The 16791-nt window shown below is 39.5% G+C and overlaps 4 protein-coding genes across 6 annotated transcripts; 1 reads left to right on the plus strand and 3 right to left on the minus strand.

The window, feature by feature from the left end:
- Positions 1-548: 548 nt before the first annotated feature.
- LOC127240713 (cystathionine gamma-synthase 1, chloroplastic-like) lies at positions 549-11921 on the minus strand. 3 transcript variants are annotated; one of them, XM_051259531.1, is made up of 15 exons: positions 7426-7607; positions 7207-7296; positions 6755-6880; positions 6359-6547; positions 4011-4359; positions 3647-3750; positions 3358-3431; positions 3082-3250; positions 2636-2695; positions 2334-2537; positions 2144-2230; positions 1878-1985; positions 1309-1404; positions 1109-1227; positions 549-845 (listed from the first exon to the last, which is right to left on the minus strand). In XM_051259531.1, the coding sequence occupies exons 4-15, from the start codon at positions 6521-6523 to the stop codon at positions 722-724; spliced, it is 1659 nt and encodes a 552-aa protein (XP_051115488.1). In that variant the 5' UTR covers positions 6524-6547; positions 6755-6880; positions 7207-7296; positions 7426-7607; the 3' UTR covers positions 549-721. The 3 variants fall into 3 exon arrangements, 2 of the variants coding, with proteins under 2 accessions (XP_051115488.1, XP_051115489.1); XM_051259532.1 differs by lacking the exons at positions 6359-6547; positions 6755-6880; positions 7207-7296; positions 7426-7607 and having other exon boundaries at positions 3647-3821; positions 4011-4133; XR_007836354.1 differs by lacking the exons at positions 549-845; positions 1109-1227; positions 1309-1404; ... (6 more) ...; positions 3647-3750; positions 4011-4359 and adding an exon at positions 8211-11921 and having other exon boundaries at positions 6525-6547; positions 7426-7611.
- LOC127240516 (SNF1-related protein kinase catalytic subunit alpha KIN10-like) lies at positions 6563-7551 on the minus strand. Its single transcript, XM_051259235.1, has 5 exons — positions 7426-7551; positions 7273-7353; positions 7207-7230; positions 7014-7109; positions 6563-6880 (listed from the first exon to the last, which is right to left on the minus strand). Exons 1-5 carry the CDS (start codon positions 7549-7551, stop codon positions 6563-6565), a joined length of 645 nt encoding a protein of 214 aa, XP_051115192.1.
- A 141-nt stretch (positions 11922-12062) lies between the features above and the next one.
- On the plus strand, positions 12063-14755 carry LOC127240714 (pentatricopeptide repeat-containing protein At5g39680). Its single transcript, XM_051259533.1, has 3 exons — positions 12063-13683; positions 13756-14219; positions 14293-14755. The coding sequence occupies exons 1-2, from the start codon at positions 12079-12081 to the stop codon at positions 14200-14202; spliced, it is 2052 nt and encodes a 683-aa protein (XP_051115490.1). The 5' UTR covers positions 12063-12078; the 3' UTR covers positions 14203-14219; positions 14293-14755.
- A 185-nt stretch (positions 14756-14940) lies between these two features.
- On the minus strand, positions 14941-15680 carry LOC127240717 (probable calcium-binding protein CML46). The gene has a single exon (XM_051259536.1). It carries the CDS (start codon positions 15574-15576, stop codon positions 14941-14943), a length of 636 nt encoding a protein of 211 aa, XP_051115493.1. The 5' UTR covers positions 15577-15680.
- Positions 15681-16791: the final 1111 nt, after the last annotated feature.

The following is a 16791-nucleotide window of genomic DNA, read 5'->3' on the forward strand; positions in this document are numbered from 1 at the left end:
GCAGGCAAAAAGTCTCCTTATTGACGTAGAAATCGTTGAACTTTTCAAGCTTCTTGCAATGTTTCCTTTCCACAACCACTCCGGAAGATGTGGCAAGAGATGGATGGAGGGCAGATTAAGGCCAACAAAGGCAGAAAAACCTGAGGAGCTTCTTCAAAGGTTCATACAACAAGTAATTGTCCCTTTGTCTGGGATGATTTCTTTCAAAAAGGTATCCTAAATGCTTTCAGGGAAGTTCACAAATTTTAAAATTTTCTGAATGAAACATTCAGATGATAATTCTCACATAGAACATGCTTTTGAATCTGCAACTCCCAAGCATGACGAAATAACCATCATGAATAGCTTATATGTATATCTACGAAGCCATCGCGGATAAAACTACACAAGCAATAAGCATGTTATTAAAATCACAACTTTCAGATGAATCACAGTTTTTACATATTTGTACAGAATTAGTGGATCTATATCTAGCTTCTCTTAAAAGCTGAAAAACATAAACATAATAGATTAGGCCAGTTTGAAGAATTTAAACAACACAACCACCATTTGTACTAAATAGAAATTAGAACCATTTCGTTCTTGGAAGGGGAACTGCAAGATATACTTAGATAGCATCTTAGTACAATGTCATATGTATATCTATTGCTCTAACACACACACTTATAATGCCACGTTAAAATCAGCTAAACAAAGACCAAGAAAAAGATGTAACCACAACTTATATGTGATCCAGAGCCTGAAGAAAATCAGCTTTCAAGTCTTCAAAGTCCTCAACACCAAAGCTGAACCTAATCAGGTTATCAACGATTCCATATCTAGCCCTGTCCGACTGAGAGAGATCCCTGTTTCAAGCAATTTTATGTGGCATACACATGTTAAGACATTGCTGTCAATGGAATAATACAAAATGACATGTAGTAAATGCCTCTCTCGCAAACAGTGCATGTATAACAGATGTGCAGCTTCTGCTAAACTAGATTCTAACAAACAAGGAAGTTATTAAGCCAACTAGTGACAGATGTACACTTTAATGATGATTTTTCCTCTAGCATCAATTAACATAAACTTTCAAGTTGCAGCTGAGTAGTTAAGGTGAAAGACATACCAATAGGACATTATAGCTGGCTGATCAACAATGCTTTCACAGCCTCCAAAGGAAGGGGCTATGTATGGAATTCTCAATGTGTCAACAAATTTTGCAGTAGTCAGTAGGTCTCCATCAACCTAATTGAAGTCAATGTGTTGAACATTCAGAAGAGAAAAAATAAAAAATTATGTTAACAGTGCAGCTTTAGCAATACTGACCTCAAAGCTAACCACACCACCAAAACCTTTCATCTGTCTCTTAGCCAGTTTGTGCTCTGGATGACTTTCCAGGCCTGGATAATAGACATGCCTAATCTGCATTTAAAAATTGACGGATCTCACCCATTACAGTGGAAAATGAGACATTACAAATCCAAAAATGTAAAGATAAAATAATGCATTATCGTGCAGCAAATGCACTACAATTTGCAAGGTTATATTAATAATCACTCTGTACTTTAGGGGCTAAAAACTAATTGTCAATTGTTCTATAAAAAAGATGTGTAGCTGATTGAATGGCTAATGAACATGTATTACATAGAAAATCATGACCATTGTGGTTTGGAATATGTAAAATAACAATGTGGAAATTTTGAAGTAAGATGAGCTTCTACTGTACAGCCTAAGGTATGAGATTTTGAGAAGCTTTTGACGACAACTACTGTCACCACTACATAGACACGTAGGAATGGAAAACAACATTATCACCGAGGAAGATATGACTACGAGGTGCAAACCCTCTTAAAGCATCTTTGAATCACAGATAACAAGTCTATCCCATTTTTTACCTTGGGATGTGCCTGTAAAATTTCAGCCATTCTCTGTGCTGTTGAGTTCTGCTGCTGTACACGAAGATGCAGTGTTTTCATGCCCCTGATGATCAGATATGCGGCATTCTAATGAAAGGGAAAATCAGCATTAGTTAATGATATTACACATAAAAGTTGCATAAATCCATACTCGTTGAGCTCAAACAACATTGATTCAATAACAACGAATGCAAACCAATCCTATAACAGAGCATATTAACCAAGACCAATGTTTATCTACTTACAGGGTTTAGAGCACCACCAAGAATGTTATGGAGGTTACGTATAACAGAAATTAACTTCTCAGGGCCGCTGACTGATCCCGCAAGAACCTACACAGCATACCAAGCTGGTTAAGTGCAAAAAAATTAGTAACCTCAAAACTTTTTGTAATCCAAATTCTCTCGTTATGTATTGACATCAAAGCCAACATACATCATTGTGTCCGGCAATGTATTTGGTTGCAGAGTGTATAACAATATCAGCACCAAGTGCCAGTGCCTTCTGATTAAGAGAGGTAGCAAATGTCCCATCGATGCACACTAAGGCTCCATTGTCATGGCAAATCTTCGAAACCAGCTCAATATCAACACACCTTAAGAAGGGATTGGTTGGAGACTCAGTAAAGAAAAGAGAAACCTACATGGAAGCATGTGCGGATAGTTCAATAAGGACCCTCGCAAGAAAAAATATATAGGTTGAGAAAGGAGAATGAAAATATCTATGTCCATACTGACATTGTTCTTCTCTAATGCAGACTCCAGACCTCCAATATCTGCCGGATCAATCACAGTTGCCTTCATTTTGTTCATGAAAGAAAACACCAGGTCACTTAAATCTCATCCAGAGGCCCAGATCAAAAAATTTGAAGTGGATGAATCAAACCTAGCTATTTTTAAGCTCTATCTAAATTTTCCCTTCATTTTTCCTTCAATTTGAGTTCAATTTATTCATGCATCTACTTTGTCGAAAGATATCTGAACTAACTTTTCAGTATTTACAATATACTTATAGAGTTAAACTTCCCTCTCATGGGGTGATATTATTGATTGCCAATTCCATTCACGTATTTACTTTAAGAATAGGGTAAAAAGTATTTGAGTTGTAAGTTTTGGAAGACCTCATTCACCCCCTCCCACTATCCACCCTCCAAAGAACACATAAATGGATCAGAGAGTCATACAGTGATCCCCATCTTGGGGAGGATAGTCTCAATGAATATCCGAGTCTTCCTATAACAATCAGTCGTGGTGACTAAATGCCCCCCTGCTGGAACAAGTGCCATCAGCAGAACTGTGCTAGCGTACATTCCCGAAGCCATCAAAATTGTCGACTCAGCTCCTTCCAGTGCACTGAAGCATATGTAAAACTGAAATTGTATTCTCTTGAAGCCTACTCATATAATCTTCTTGTAGATAAACATAAGAAAACAAAAACAAAAACTATAAACCAAACAGACCTGATCTTTTGCTCCGCAACAATAGTAGTGTAGTTTCCATAACGACCATATTCAAAACTCGCTCGCCTTTTTTCCTGAAATGTCGAGACTTTTAATTATTTGAAATTTACAGCCAGATCAGACAAAAACACTTCTCAGAAATCATGCAATGAAATGAAGCTGCTAGTGGCACTTTTGTCAATGGCTGTAAGCTCACAGTTCATGCCAATCACCAATGTGGCATGGTATACTCGAAGCAAAGCCATAGTCATTTCTATGAGAAGCAAATTTCATTAACAGATTAATATACCTTAAAATCAATGAGATCAGCAGTTTTCTTGAAGAAATAAGCTGAAGTATTAACTACTGGAGTAGTTATTGCATCGGAAGCAATTCCTCGCCCCAATCTTTCACCTGGACAAGTTAATGAAGATTTTCCAAATGTATGAATTGAGTTATAGTTCATTTCAAACTTTGACGTTGCACTGCAAAATGATCAACACCAGGGAAAGCTAAGAATCTTACAAGTATTAATTTAATAATGATCATGTGTATAGTCAGTAAGAAAAGGCAGAAGAACATTGCAACTGCGCAATTAGAACTTTGCAAAATTAATCGAACACGTACAGCTTAGGATCAACATTTGAAGCTATTTCGATCAAATAATTCCATACCAGCATGAATCGCAACGCTGCCATCGGATTTCAGAAAGGATTCGTAGTCGGAAAAAGGAGAACCCTCAAGCTTTCCATTCTCGCCATCAGAAAATGCCTCTCCAAAGCCAGCCTCGGCCTCCGCCGGTGTGAACTCCGAAGCGTCGTGGTTGTTCGACCACGAAGCCGCCGGTACCTGAGCGACTCCGATGTTGCTGCAGTTCCGCCGGGTCTTGGTGCTCAACTGTCGGACGAAGTTCGGCGGAAACTTATAAATTAACGAAGACAGGCCGCGCGCCGCCGCGGAGACACGGAGGCTGGAGGCTTTGTTGTCGACGGAGAAACCGCCGCAGCTGGGATCCGATCGTCCCTGGAAAGACGGAAATGCCCTTGAGCAATTACACGAGGCCATTGATCACGGATCGGAGGACAGAGGGGGTAAAATTGGAACTTTGCAAATCTACCAGAAGCAAACGATATAAGTGCATACAAGTATAAACGGATCCCGGCGGAACTGTGACTCTACTTATCTGATTTAGGGAAAGACACATTAATAATTTATTTTCAATTTTCAGTTTAAATGTTATACTCACTGAATAATCTATCTATTTTGGTCAGTATAGTAAAAAATAATCCAATTTAATTTTTATTTTATTTTATTTTATTTTATTTTTAACTATATTATCTAGTAACACTACAAATATCATTGTCATTACCTTTATAATACTAATAGAATCGATTGATAAATATGAAATAAAAAATATTAAAAACTCATGTATATGATGTTTTTACCTCTGCCAAATGTTTCACTTAATAATTTTTTTTGATAAATCTTTGTTAATTTGATACAATTTGGTGAAATTACAATTAAATATAAAATATTACTCTCTCCGTCCAGATACCAGATACTATGTCCACATTACAGTTTCTGTCCGTCCATGCCACTTTCTTTTTTTAAAAAAATATTACACACTTTAATCTTATTTTAAATTTTAATTTTTTTAATTTTAATTAAACTAAATTATCTTAATTTTAATTTATAATTATTTATATTATAAAATAATTATTTTTACTAATACATTCTTAATAATATACTAATTACATCTGTTAGAATATGAAACTGAAATTCTCTATTCAATCATAAGATTAGTACATATTTATAGTGATATATAAACCATTTAAATAAGACAAGAATCCTACGAATCTCTTAAATAAGATAACTACCATAAATATAATATATTGTTTCTAAATATATGTTAACACCCCTCCTCAAACTCAAGATATGATCGAACAAACTTGAGTTTGTTAGAAGTGACCGAAAAAGATATAGCCGAGATCTTTCACGTATAAATCTGAATTCACCAAGATTGATGTCGTCCACTGGATCAGAGTCAGAAGCAAAACTCTCAACACCGTTAGAGTTGGAAACAGGACTCGCTCGCTCACAACGGAACTAGAGCCGGAAACAGGACTCGCTCACTCTATAGAGCTAGAGACGGAAACAGGACTCGCTCGCTCACAACAGAGCTAGAGTCGGAAACAGGACTCTCTCGCTCTCAATAGAGTTAGAGTTGAAAACATGACTCTCAACAGTGTTAGAGTCGAAAGTAGACTCTGTCAGTGGAGTAGTAGAGACAGAGACGACATGAAAATAACACCATGATCGTGGATAGAAACAATTACATTAATAAAAATAAAAATATATACGGGATATAACGGGTCATGGAGGTACACCGAGAGAATTTGGCTCTGATACCATGTTAGAATATGAAACTGAAATTCTCTATTCAATCATAAGATTACGTACATATTTATAGTGATATATAAACCATTTAAATAAGACAAAAATCCTACGAATAAGATAACTACCATAAATATAATATATTGTTTCTAAATATATGTTAACAACATCCCTTTTACCGTGTCTAGATATCTTACCGTGTCTAGATATCTGGGTAGAAGGGAATACTACTTATTTTAATTTTTTTTACATTTACCTATTTTATTTCGTAACAAATAATATACTTCACAAATCTAAATTAATTTAATGTCAGACAATGCTCTTCAAGATTTTGTAATCAACTGTAAGAGAGGCGGATGCAATCGGTAGGTTTGAGTTGGGAGAGGGAAGAAAAGAGAAAGAAATCCATTGGCAAAGCCTCGACTGCACGAGGCGCGAGGGATTTTAAATCGAAAAATTTGCCTCGATCTTTATCTCATCGCACTGTTTTTTTTTTTTTTTTTTTTCCAGGAAGTACACTAAAAATACCTCGAAATAGAGTGGAAACAAGCCAAACTTTTAGAAACAAACATCAATTTCCATTTCATAATATTATTAAAGGACTGAAGATCATCATCATCATTTTTACCTGCACTTCGAATTTGATCACGTTCTGTGGCCTGGAATTGCTGTCGTTCTCCACAATGGCAACGGCAGACTCATCTCCAAAATAGTTACCACCATCCAGCATGCCCGGGACCCTTCTGCACTTAATGCTGTACTGCCCGATCTTTTTCCAGTAAACGTACGTCATTATCTCTCGAGGATGGGCTCGCGACTGCAAATTGAAATATTAATAACCAAAACAGATGGATACATGAATAGTTGTCAGCTGCCGGGGGCAGTAGGAAACAATAACAATAGTATTACGATCTCTATAGGCAGCATAAACCATTGTTGGGATCATATTCTTGGTGAAGTAATAATAGTGGCTCTTTTTTTCACATTTGTAAGAATGAAATGCAAAAGATATACGGCGATTAACCTGGAGTCCAAGTGCCCATTTCCGATCAACCGGATACCTGCTCCCCCCAAATTGTGGATAATCTATCGCCCGCCCAACAGGAGATGCTATAGTCTCATTAGGATTCGTCCGATTGTACCCATATTCCTATGGAGATAGATCCACATATAATACTCAGATGTTACAAGTTCAGATACTGTGAAATCAGCATGAGAACGACGAAACAAGAATTCTAAAATTAGAAGATTAGTGATGAGCTTCATCTTCATGAATATAACACAGGAAGACGGCTACATTTATTTATCATGAATAGTCTAAGGTAGCCACTAGAAACACGGAACCGGTTGTCTAGCAACAAATAGTACGTAACAGTTCCCTGTGAGTGACAACAGATTAGGGAACACCAGTGGCGCCATTAAACCATCATGCAAACAAACTTCACATTTGAGTCAACTACAATTCACAATACTCACCTCATTCTGAACCCTGCTTCGCAGCTAATCGACAAGACCATTCCGACCAAAACCCATCTTAACAACCTCTTGAAGAATCTCTTCATCAATCTGAAATTGAACAGCATACATAAATTTTAATATCACCAAAAATCCAGATTTAACATCCTGTAGATTTACAGCTATTTTTTTATGATTCAAGAACCAAGAAAAATGGATGGCACTGCAAATTTTAGATACCTTTTCTGCCAGTTGGGCTGTATCCGGTGGTGGCACAGCCAAATAGCGCTGGAGATGAGCTTGAAACCAGGGATGAGCATGTATCTCAGGAATAGTCATCCGCTTCATGGGATCAACTATAAGCATCCTCGGAATGAGATCTCTAGCACCAGCAGATAAATGGCTTGGAAGTGTATAAATTCCACCCTATTATATATTAAACAGAAAATGATGGAATAATTTAGTAATACACACTTTTGTTGTTAACATACAACAAGACACAAAACGATTAAGTAGGAATAGCCCAAACACTCAAGAAGTCAAATCTAAAAATCAATAGGATTTGGCTAGGATCCATGCGAGCAAGAAACTTTCAGAACAGAATATGACCCAATTCCGGATTAAAACATAGGATAATGGTGTGTAACTTTACAGCGCTACATCAAAATTAAGCAAATGGGAGCAATCGATGCTAGCATTTCAAAGCTAGTATAACTTGACATCAAACACAGCTGTTCATCTTGACTCAAATACAGTCCGGTGTGTTTATTTATACAACTCTTATACCACAATCATTATGGTAAAAACTAAGTCACCCTACCACATGATTTCACTTCATTGCTATCTACTTCAACCTTGGCAGGAACAGTAGAAAAGCTAATTAAAATAAATAAATAAAGCCCATATGTGAGAGCAACTAAGGTTCAGTAACCTAAATTTGTGCTCTAGAATATAAACATCAGAAGCCTTAGGGTAGAAGCTTTAAACGACAAAGAAAATCCATTTCACAGCAAGAATAGGTATACCTTAGAAATGTTGTCATTCTCACCATCATAAGCCTAAGGTTAGCTCGACGTCTTCCTTGACAACCCAAATCCAGAAAGAATTCCTGCCACAAAATTACTGCTCTCATCCCTCTTGCTACATTTGCTACTCAGACTGCTCACAAGACCCCAATGTGTATCGAAATCCGGCCGGTACCCCATCTCCTGCATCGCCTCCACCAGCTCCGTCGTCTTCCCGACGCTCTTCTTGCTCCGATACCCATCGATCACTGCACAGAAAGCCTCATGGCTCGGCTTCTCCCCAAACCGAATCCTCGATTTAAGCACATTCTCTGCTTCCCCAATCCGATCGTATTCAGACAGCTTGCAAACGAGAATATCCCCAGTATGCTTGCCCGGCTTCATGTCCCGACACACCATCTCCGTGTAAAAATCTTGTGCTAAATTCAATTTCCCGCCGCTGCACAAGCCCTGGATGAGATAGTCGTAGCTGGTGGAAGCAGGCCGACTCCCCTTCTGTAACATGATATTTAAAAGGTCGACGGATTTCGCCAGCAGACCGTGTCGACAAAACTCCTTGATTAAACGATCGTATTGTACATTTTTGGGAATCAGATCCTTCGACGCCATTCTGTCTAGAAACTCGACTGCTTGTTGCAGGTTCCCGGTGCTGAGAAGTGCCTCGACAATGCTGGTTTGAACAGACGAACTGTGAACCCAACCATGAGACTCCATTTCCAGACTCAAATCCAACGCGAGCTGAATCTCGCCGTTGCGGCAAAGAAAGTGGATCGATTCCCTGAGGACACGATTACTCGGTTTAAGATCCTGCTTTATCATAGCTGTCAGATAGTGAAGAGATCGAGGGATGTCGTTACTCATCATATATCCCCGAACGACAAAATTGTAAGTAACATCATCAAACAGGATTCCTTCCATTCCGACTGCCACATCCAATAAGGAACTGTCCCGTGACGACGAAAGGTGAAATATCAAAACGTTATGCAGAACGAGATCCGGGAGTTCAGTTACTCGAAGAATGAGATCTTTCAAACGAATCGCCAAAGCGAACCTTCCTTCGGCGCATAACAATCGTGCGGCATGGCTATAGCTAGATCCAAATATGCTCAGATTCTTCCTTATCATAAACCCCAGAAGCTCTCGAACTTTGTTCGAGTTATACACTCTACAGTAGCCTTCAATTAACGAGTTGAATACCTCATCATCGGGAGATAAGCCCTTTAGAAGAGACGTCGTGAATAGAGCACCGGCTTCATCAGCTCTTCTCGACTTGCAGAAACCCTTAATCAAAGCTGTGTTTATAAGAAGTTCGGCAGAGGGTTGATCCCTCAAGCATGTAGTTTTCAATTCAACAGCTTTCTTGAAGTTGTTGGTCCGGCAGAGCCAAGAAATCAACTCGGCATACAAGCTCGAAGATGGAGATAAGTTAATGGAAAGCATAGTCTCGAACAATTTCAAGGCTTCAGGAAATCTATTGTCCCGACAAAACCGAGTGACCAAATGACTGTAAGCAATGCGATCCGAGAGGGTGGCCCGACTTGAGAATTTGTTGAGCAAAACAGAAGCAGTATCAGTGAACCCATGGCGACAAAGCTTTTCGAGTAAGGATTGAAAAATGTCGGATACATCAGAAGAAGCTGCGATTAATAGCATGGTCTCGAAAAGCTCCAATGCCTCGTTCATCCACTTGTTCCGAAGTAGATAAGTTAAAAGGGCGTTAGCCTCTTTTAAATCAGGTGACCACGCGGATTCTTGAGCAATTTTACGGAAATAATGGAAGCTTTTCAAATCAACATTCTTGCACGCACCGAACAACAGACTAGAGTATGTACCGTATTCAATGTTGCAACCCCTTCTAACCATTCCATCGAAAAGTGCTCGTGCTTTGAAAGTAAATCCCCTCTTGCTGTATGTCCGAACAAGCACATTTAAACTCTTACGATCAAGATCATAAATTGATTTTAACATGGCCCCCAAATGATGGCTAATGATCTCAACACCCGATGGAGCTTTAGAAAGGCCACCGAGCAAAGAAGACAGTGCGGGAAGAGACATTTCTTGGCCCCATCTTTCCATTTCATCAATTCCCATTTCAGGCACCATGGCTTCGCGAAGAATCTGGGAGATCTGTTCATCGAATTTGTCCAAATTTGTATCTAAATACAACCCGTTCCCAAGATCATCGTAAAACTCAGTCTTAGAAAGTCCCTTGTCATTGTCCCTCTTAATTTTCACATCCAAAGGATTGAGACCCAATATGGCAAATCCTTTGCTCAATGGATCTTCCATCGACGAGAGGGTTACTAAGTTACAGTCCGCCATCTCATGGACTATTGCCTTCACTTCGTCAAATTTTCGAGCTTTACAAAACCCAGCCAGCAGAACTCTGAAGGTAGCCAACGAGGGCGACACTCCCATATCATTCATTTCAGCTATTATTTCTTGGGACAGAATCGGCATGCCTTCCTCAAATATTGCACTTAATAGAGCATTATACGAACACACATGTGGCTTAAGCCCTCTTGACAAAATCTCTGAAAGATAAAAGAAAGCAAGCTTTAGTTTACCCTCGTAACAACAAAATCCAATCAAAATCCCAAACGACACTTCATCAGGGTAGAAACCGAGTCTCTCCAGTTTCTCCAAGAACACACTTGCTCGATCAACACCGAAATTCCTGCACATTGAGAACAGAATCTTGTTTCCAACCACAACTTCAGGCGAAATCCTGAATTCGGCCAAGAAACCCAACACATCATCATAATCCTTCTTGGCACAATAAGCTCGAATGATCACACTAATAACAAAATCGCTAGGTTTGATTCCATAATTTGCAAGCTCCTTAACAAGATCCCTCGATTCCTGAACTCTTCCATCGATGCAAAGCAGACGAATGACATTCTTATGAATCATCTTCTCCTCTACACTTCCTCCCATTCCCATTCCCATCATTATCATATCAACATAAATCGGATACAACGTTCGAGTATCGTTCAACTCGATCAAATACTTAATGAGAGAAATGTAACTTAACAATGATGGAACTAATGAAAGTCTCCTCATTCTCATATAAACTGAAAAAGCAGAGTCTAATTCAAATTCCTCTATATATCCTTTAATCAAGCTATCGAAAATTTCCTTGCAATCCAAAAAATTTCCTTCCATTTCCCTCCTCGATAGCAAGGACTCAGTTTCACTGAAAAATCCCGCTCGTGCAAGCATCGATGCCATGATCTTACATGATTGAGGAAGATGCTCAAACCCCTCGGACTGTCCACTCGCCCAATTGAAAATTCCCCATAAATACTCAACATTTTTGGCCCTAACCTCGTCGGATTCAAACACCAGTAATATCTCAAGAACATCCTGAGGTTGCCACACGGAAATTCGCCAAAATCGACGGATTATGTCAGGGTAGATACAAGAGAGTTCAAGTAAGTAATCCTTCGGTAAAAATCCAGTGAATGACTTACATCTATTGTAATCCGCAGTATATGAACACTTCGATATCAAGGAATCGGCAATGCCTCGGAAATTCAGAGGAGATAAAGATAAATCTTCGTGCGGCCGAGTTTCCTGTGGAATCGATAGGTTTTTCCAGCTCCCAGGCGAGTCCGAGATTGAAGAAGTAAATTCTGGTGAACAACTGAAGATTCGAGAGAGAATTAAGCAAACCCTAATGCGACGAGGCGAATCGAAAGCTCGCAGCATTCGAGCGAGGGAGAAGAGGGTGGAAGAAGAGGGTTCGAGTTATTTTCCACCAGAACAATGAGACGACGTCGTCTTTTGATTACATAAATGAGGTGGGCTTTAGGATTTGAGGCCAAGTAATAATTGGCGTGGAGATTGATGCTGCCTGTCCAATCCAATGGACATACGGAAGCTCTTGAAAGCATCTGCGGGCGCGAAGAATCTCAAATTTGGGAAAGCCATTCACGCACATTTGATCGTCTCTAATCAAATCTCTCGAGACAGAGTGATCGAGAGGAACTCCGTCATCAATTTGTACTCGAAATGCGGCGATGTATCAAGTGCTCGCAAGGTGTTCGACAAAATGCCGAAGAAGAACATTGTTACTTATGGCAGTATAATGGCTGGTCATTTGCACAAGGGGGATGGTCCAGAAGTAATACACCTGACAAAAACCATGATCGACGTGCACAAGCTATCTCCCAATAAGTACATACTGGCTACAATTCTGTCGTCGTGCGCGAATTCCGGCTTCCCCGATGATGGCCGGCGATGGCACGGGTTCGCCTTCAAGTCTGGATTGATCTTTCATCAGTATGTCAAGAATGCGCTCGTGCATATGTATTCGATGTGTTTGGATGCGAAGGAGGCCATAAAGGTTATGAATTTCACCCCTGGATTGGATATTTGCACGTATAACACGGTGTTAAATCGACTCCTGGATCAGGGAGATGTAGCCGAAGCGAGGGTTGTATTGTTTGCTATGTTTGTCGAATGCAGATACGACGGGTGGGATACTGTAACTTGCGTTAACATGTTGGGAGCCTGTGGAGGTTTCGAGGATTTACATTTGGGACGACAGGTTCATGGGAGAGTGCTAAAGACCGGCGTCGATGGTGACTGTTTTGTTGGCAGTGCAGCAGTTGATATGTACGGAAAATGCGGCGAAATCTCATCTGCGAGGAAGTTCTTCGATGCTCTGCTCGCCAAGAATTCCGAAAATGAGGTCACCTGGACGGCGGCGCTGGCTGCTTATTTACAGAACGAGTTCTTCGAAGAAGCGTTGAAGCTGTTTACGAAAATGCTTCTTCGAAAAGTCGCCCCCAACGAGTGTACGTTCGCGGTGGTTTTGAATGCGTGCGCAGCTGTGTCAGCGCTCGGGTACGGGAACTCGTTGCACGCGCGTGTCGAAAAGATCGGGATGAAGGACTACGCCGTCGTAGGCAATGCTTTGATCAAGATGCTGTCGAGATGTGGTTTAGTCGAAGAAGGTTACGCCGTTTTCAATAACATGTCGTGCCGGGACGTCGTGTCGTGGAATTTGATGATAAATGGTTACTCGTCAAACGGGCTCGGCGAGGAAGCCCTGAATGTGTTCCGACAGATGATTAGATCAAAACGTCGCCCGAGCTACGTGACATTCGTGGGAGTGCTTTCTGCATGCGCATCGTCGAGACGAGTAGACGAAGCTTTCGAGTATCTAAACTCGATGCCGACGGAGTTCGGGATCGATCCGGGGATCGAGCACTACACCTGTATCGTCGGGCTTCTGTCTCGGGCGGGGAGGCTCGACGAGGCCGAGAATTTCATCCGATCGAACCCTGTACGATACGATGCTGTCGCGTGGAGGACTTTGCTCAACGCGTGCTACGTCCATCAAAATTACGGTTTGGGGAAGAAAATCGTTGAGGCTGTGCTGGAATTGAATCCAAACGATAGCGGCGCGTGTATCTTGATCTCGAATATGCACGCGAAAGCTCGAAGATGGGATAAAGTTGTGAAGGTACCGCTGAATGATCGTTACATTTCGTTACGTCGTTGTCGTTGTCGTTATCGATATTGATTCGCTCGACAGATTCGGAGGCTGATGAAGGAGAGGAACATGAAGAAGGAGCCCGGGTTGAGCTGGATCGAGATCGGGAACAGCACGCACATCTTCGTTCCAGACGACCGGAAACATGTCGAGTCTGCTAAAATCCGCGACACGGTGAAGGAGCTGCTGTCCGAAATCAAGAACATTGGATACGCCCCCGACACAAGCTCCGAGCTCCACGACGTCGACGAAGAACAGAAGGAGGATCTCCTGAGTTATCACAGCGAGAAGTTGGCGATAGCGTATGCGCTGATGAAGACACCCCGGGAAGCGCCGATCCGCGTGATGAAGAACCTGAGGATGTGCGACGACTGCCACTCGGCTGCTAAGTACATCTCAAAGCACGCGAAGAGGACGATCATTGTGAGAGACGTTAGCCGGTTTCACAGGCTCGTCGACGGCCGCTGCTCTTGCGCTGATTATTGGTGAAAATACGAAATGCTCGAGTAAGGAACATATTTCACGGCTATCCCGATACGATTATTTTGCATTGATGCTTTCGTGGCTTGCTTTTCGCAGGTTCGACGCGACGGGGAAGTTCTTCTTCGATGTCGTGATTGTACAAGTTAGTATCATTCTTACCGTTCAATACTACGTTAGTGTTCATATAAAGTAGGGTAAACTGATTTTTTTAGTCCCGCATCCGCCCATTTTATCATTTTAAGACTTTAAAAAGTAAATTTTTTTCACTAAAATGGTCATCCGGTGCCGAACTTACCACGCTGGTCCGTCGTTGCTGACGTGACTGATATATTATCGCCACTAGATGCCATGTTGGACCATTTTAGCGAAAAAAATTTAATGGACTATTTTTAGATATAACCATTTAAAGTTCTAAAAATGATAAAAGTTGATGACATGTCAGCCGCGTCAGCGCCATGTTAGCAACGGCGGGCCAACATGGTGAGTCCGGTACCGGAGGACCATTTTAGCGAATTATTTTTTTTTACTTACGGGACTATTTTTCAGACATGATTCACTTAAAATTCTAAAATGATAAAGAGGTCAGATACGGGATTAAAACAACAGTTTACCCTATGAAATAATAGCAATTGCTGACAACTATTAGGATGTCCTGAAAGATCGAAAAAACATCGACGCTTAGTTGAAATAGCATTTGTTCTTATATGTACGTATTATGACAACGATATAATTCATCCACATAAACTAGATCTCCATGAGTTTCACAAATTCACAGAGATCGATCCTTCCATCCCCGTCTTCGTCGAAAGCCCGAATCATTAATTTGCAGGCGTCGATCTCCGACGAGCCTTCGATCAATTGTAGATTAGTCAAAACCTTGTTTAACTCCTCCGCATCAATAAAACCATCTCTGTTTTCGTCAAACACGTGGAAAGCTGATCTTAGTTCGTCGATCGTAGGATTCTCATCCTCGAACATTCGATAAAGATCGTCGCCGTCAAATCTCGATTCCTCGGAATCGTCGTCGTCGTCGCATGACATTCCGAGGCATCTCAGAGCGATCTCGACTTCACCTCTACTCAAAATTCGATCTTCCCTTAAATCGAACTCTTTCCTCTCGACCCGTGGACGTGCATGAACTAGCTCGTCGGATGATTCGATGAATCCCGCGAACCATTTCCGGATTCCTTTCCCGTTGATGCGGAAATGGAATGCGAGGAAGTCGATGAAAAGAATAGTTGGAACGATTAGGTTGAGATTGAATGGGAAGAGTTGAAGGTTTTGGAACTGATCTGATTGATCATTCATGATGAATTGATTTGATGATGTTTCTTTTGGAGATTGAGAAGAACTTCTTATAAGGTTGGTCCGTACATCCATGTCACTGCAAGAGAGTGGAAACAACCTAAGACAGACTAACAAGGAAGGAATGAATCATTGTTGCAGAAGGTGCAGAGAAAGTTCGAGTCTTTTAATGAAGAAGAAGCTAATAAGGGATTTTGAAAATTCTAGGATGAAGAAAGAAGGATAGGGGTTTAGGGTCAGCATTCGGATATTCGGTTCGGAACCGATTCGAAAATTCGAAATTTTTGAAAAAACCAATTCGAACCGAATCGAAATAACAAAAATTCGAAATCCAAAAATCCGTAATCCGAACTAAAAAATTCGAACCAAACCGAAAAATTCGAAATTCTAAATATTTTTATTATTATTTTAAAAAATTTTAAATTTCTTTTAAATTTTATTATTATTTTATAATATTAAATATATTAAATATAATTAATAAATTTGAGTTTTTTATATTAAAATATAATATTTTTCTAATAAAATATATTAAATATGTATAATAAAAAATTATATTAAAATGTTATATTTCGAATTTCGAATTGGTTCGGATTTTAAGTATATCGATCTGATCCGAAAATTCGAAATTTGTTAAAAATTTAATCCGATCCAATCCAAAAATCCGAAGCAAATTTAAATTTCGATTTGATTCGAATTGAATTTTCGGATTTCGGATATTTTTCTCACCCCTAACGAAAAATGTTTTTTTTTTTGAAAATTCTAGGGATGGTGATCCGCCTCCAAGAATTTAAGTTTCATCTTACTTGTCCGATTTCCTATAAAATAGGAGTGCAAGTCTTATCTAACTTTATATAGACAAAGAAATTTAAATTTTACTTTACTTGTTCGATTTTGAGAATTTAGTCTGTGTTTCTTTAACCTAGTTTTTGGCTGAATTACTGTGCAAATACCGGAGGAGTTTTGGGGACAGACGTGTCTGTCTCTTTCTTTTTTTTTTTTTAAGTTTTTTTAAAATTATAAATATAAAAAATTATAATTAATTATAATTTAATAAAATATATATATGTTATTTTGTAGAGAATAATTTTCTGTATAATACAAATAAATAAAAAATTTAGAAATATATATATACAGATAAAATATAAATTTATAATTAAATTATACAAATTAATATGCATTTATATTATTATATTTATAACCATGAAATCAATATACATCAAAAATTTCCAAAACCTAAATACAAAATAAATATCAAAATTCAAACTCAAATTTCCCGAAATTCCTTCTAAA

Source organism: Andrographis paniculata, unplaced genomic scaffold (genome assembly GCF_009805555.1).
Source record: "Andrographis paniculata isolate CXL003 unplaced genomic scaffold, ASM980555v1 Contig79END, whole genome shotgun sequence".
Lineage (NCBI taxonomy): Eukaryota > Viridiplantae > Streptophyta > Magnoliopsida > Lamiales > Acanthaceae > Andrographis > Andrographis paniculata.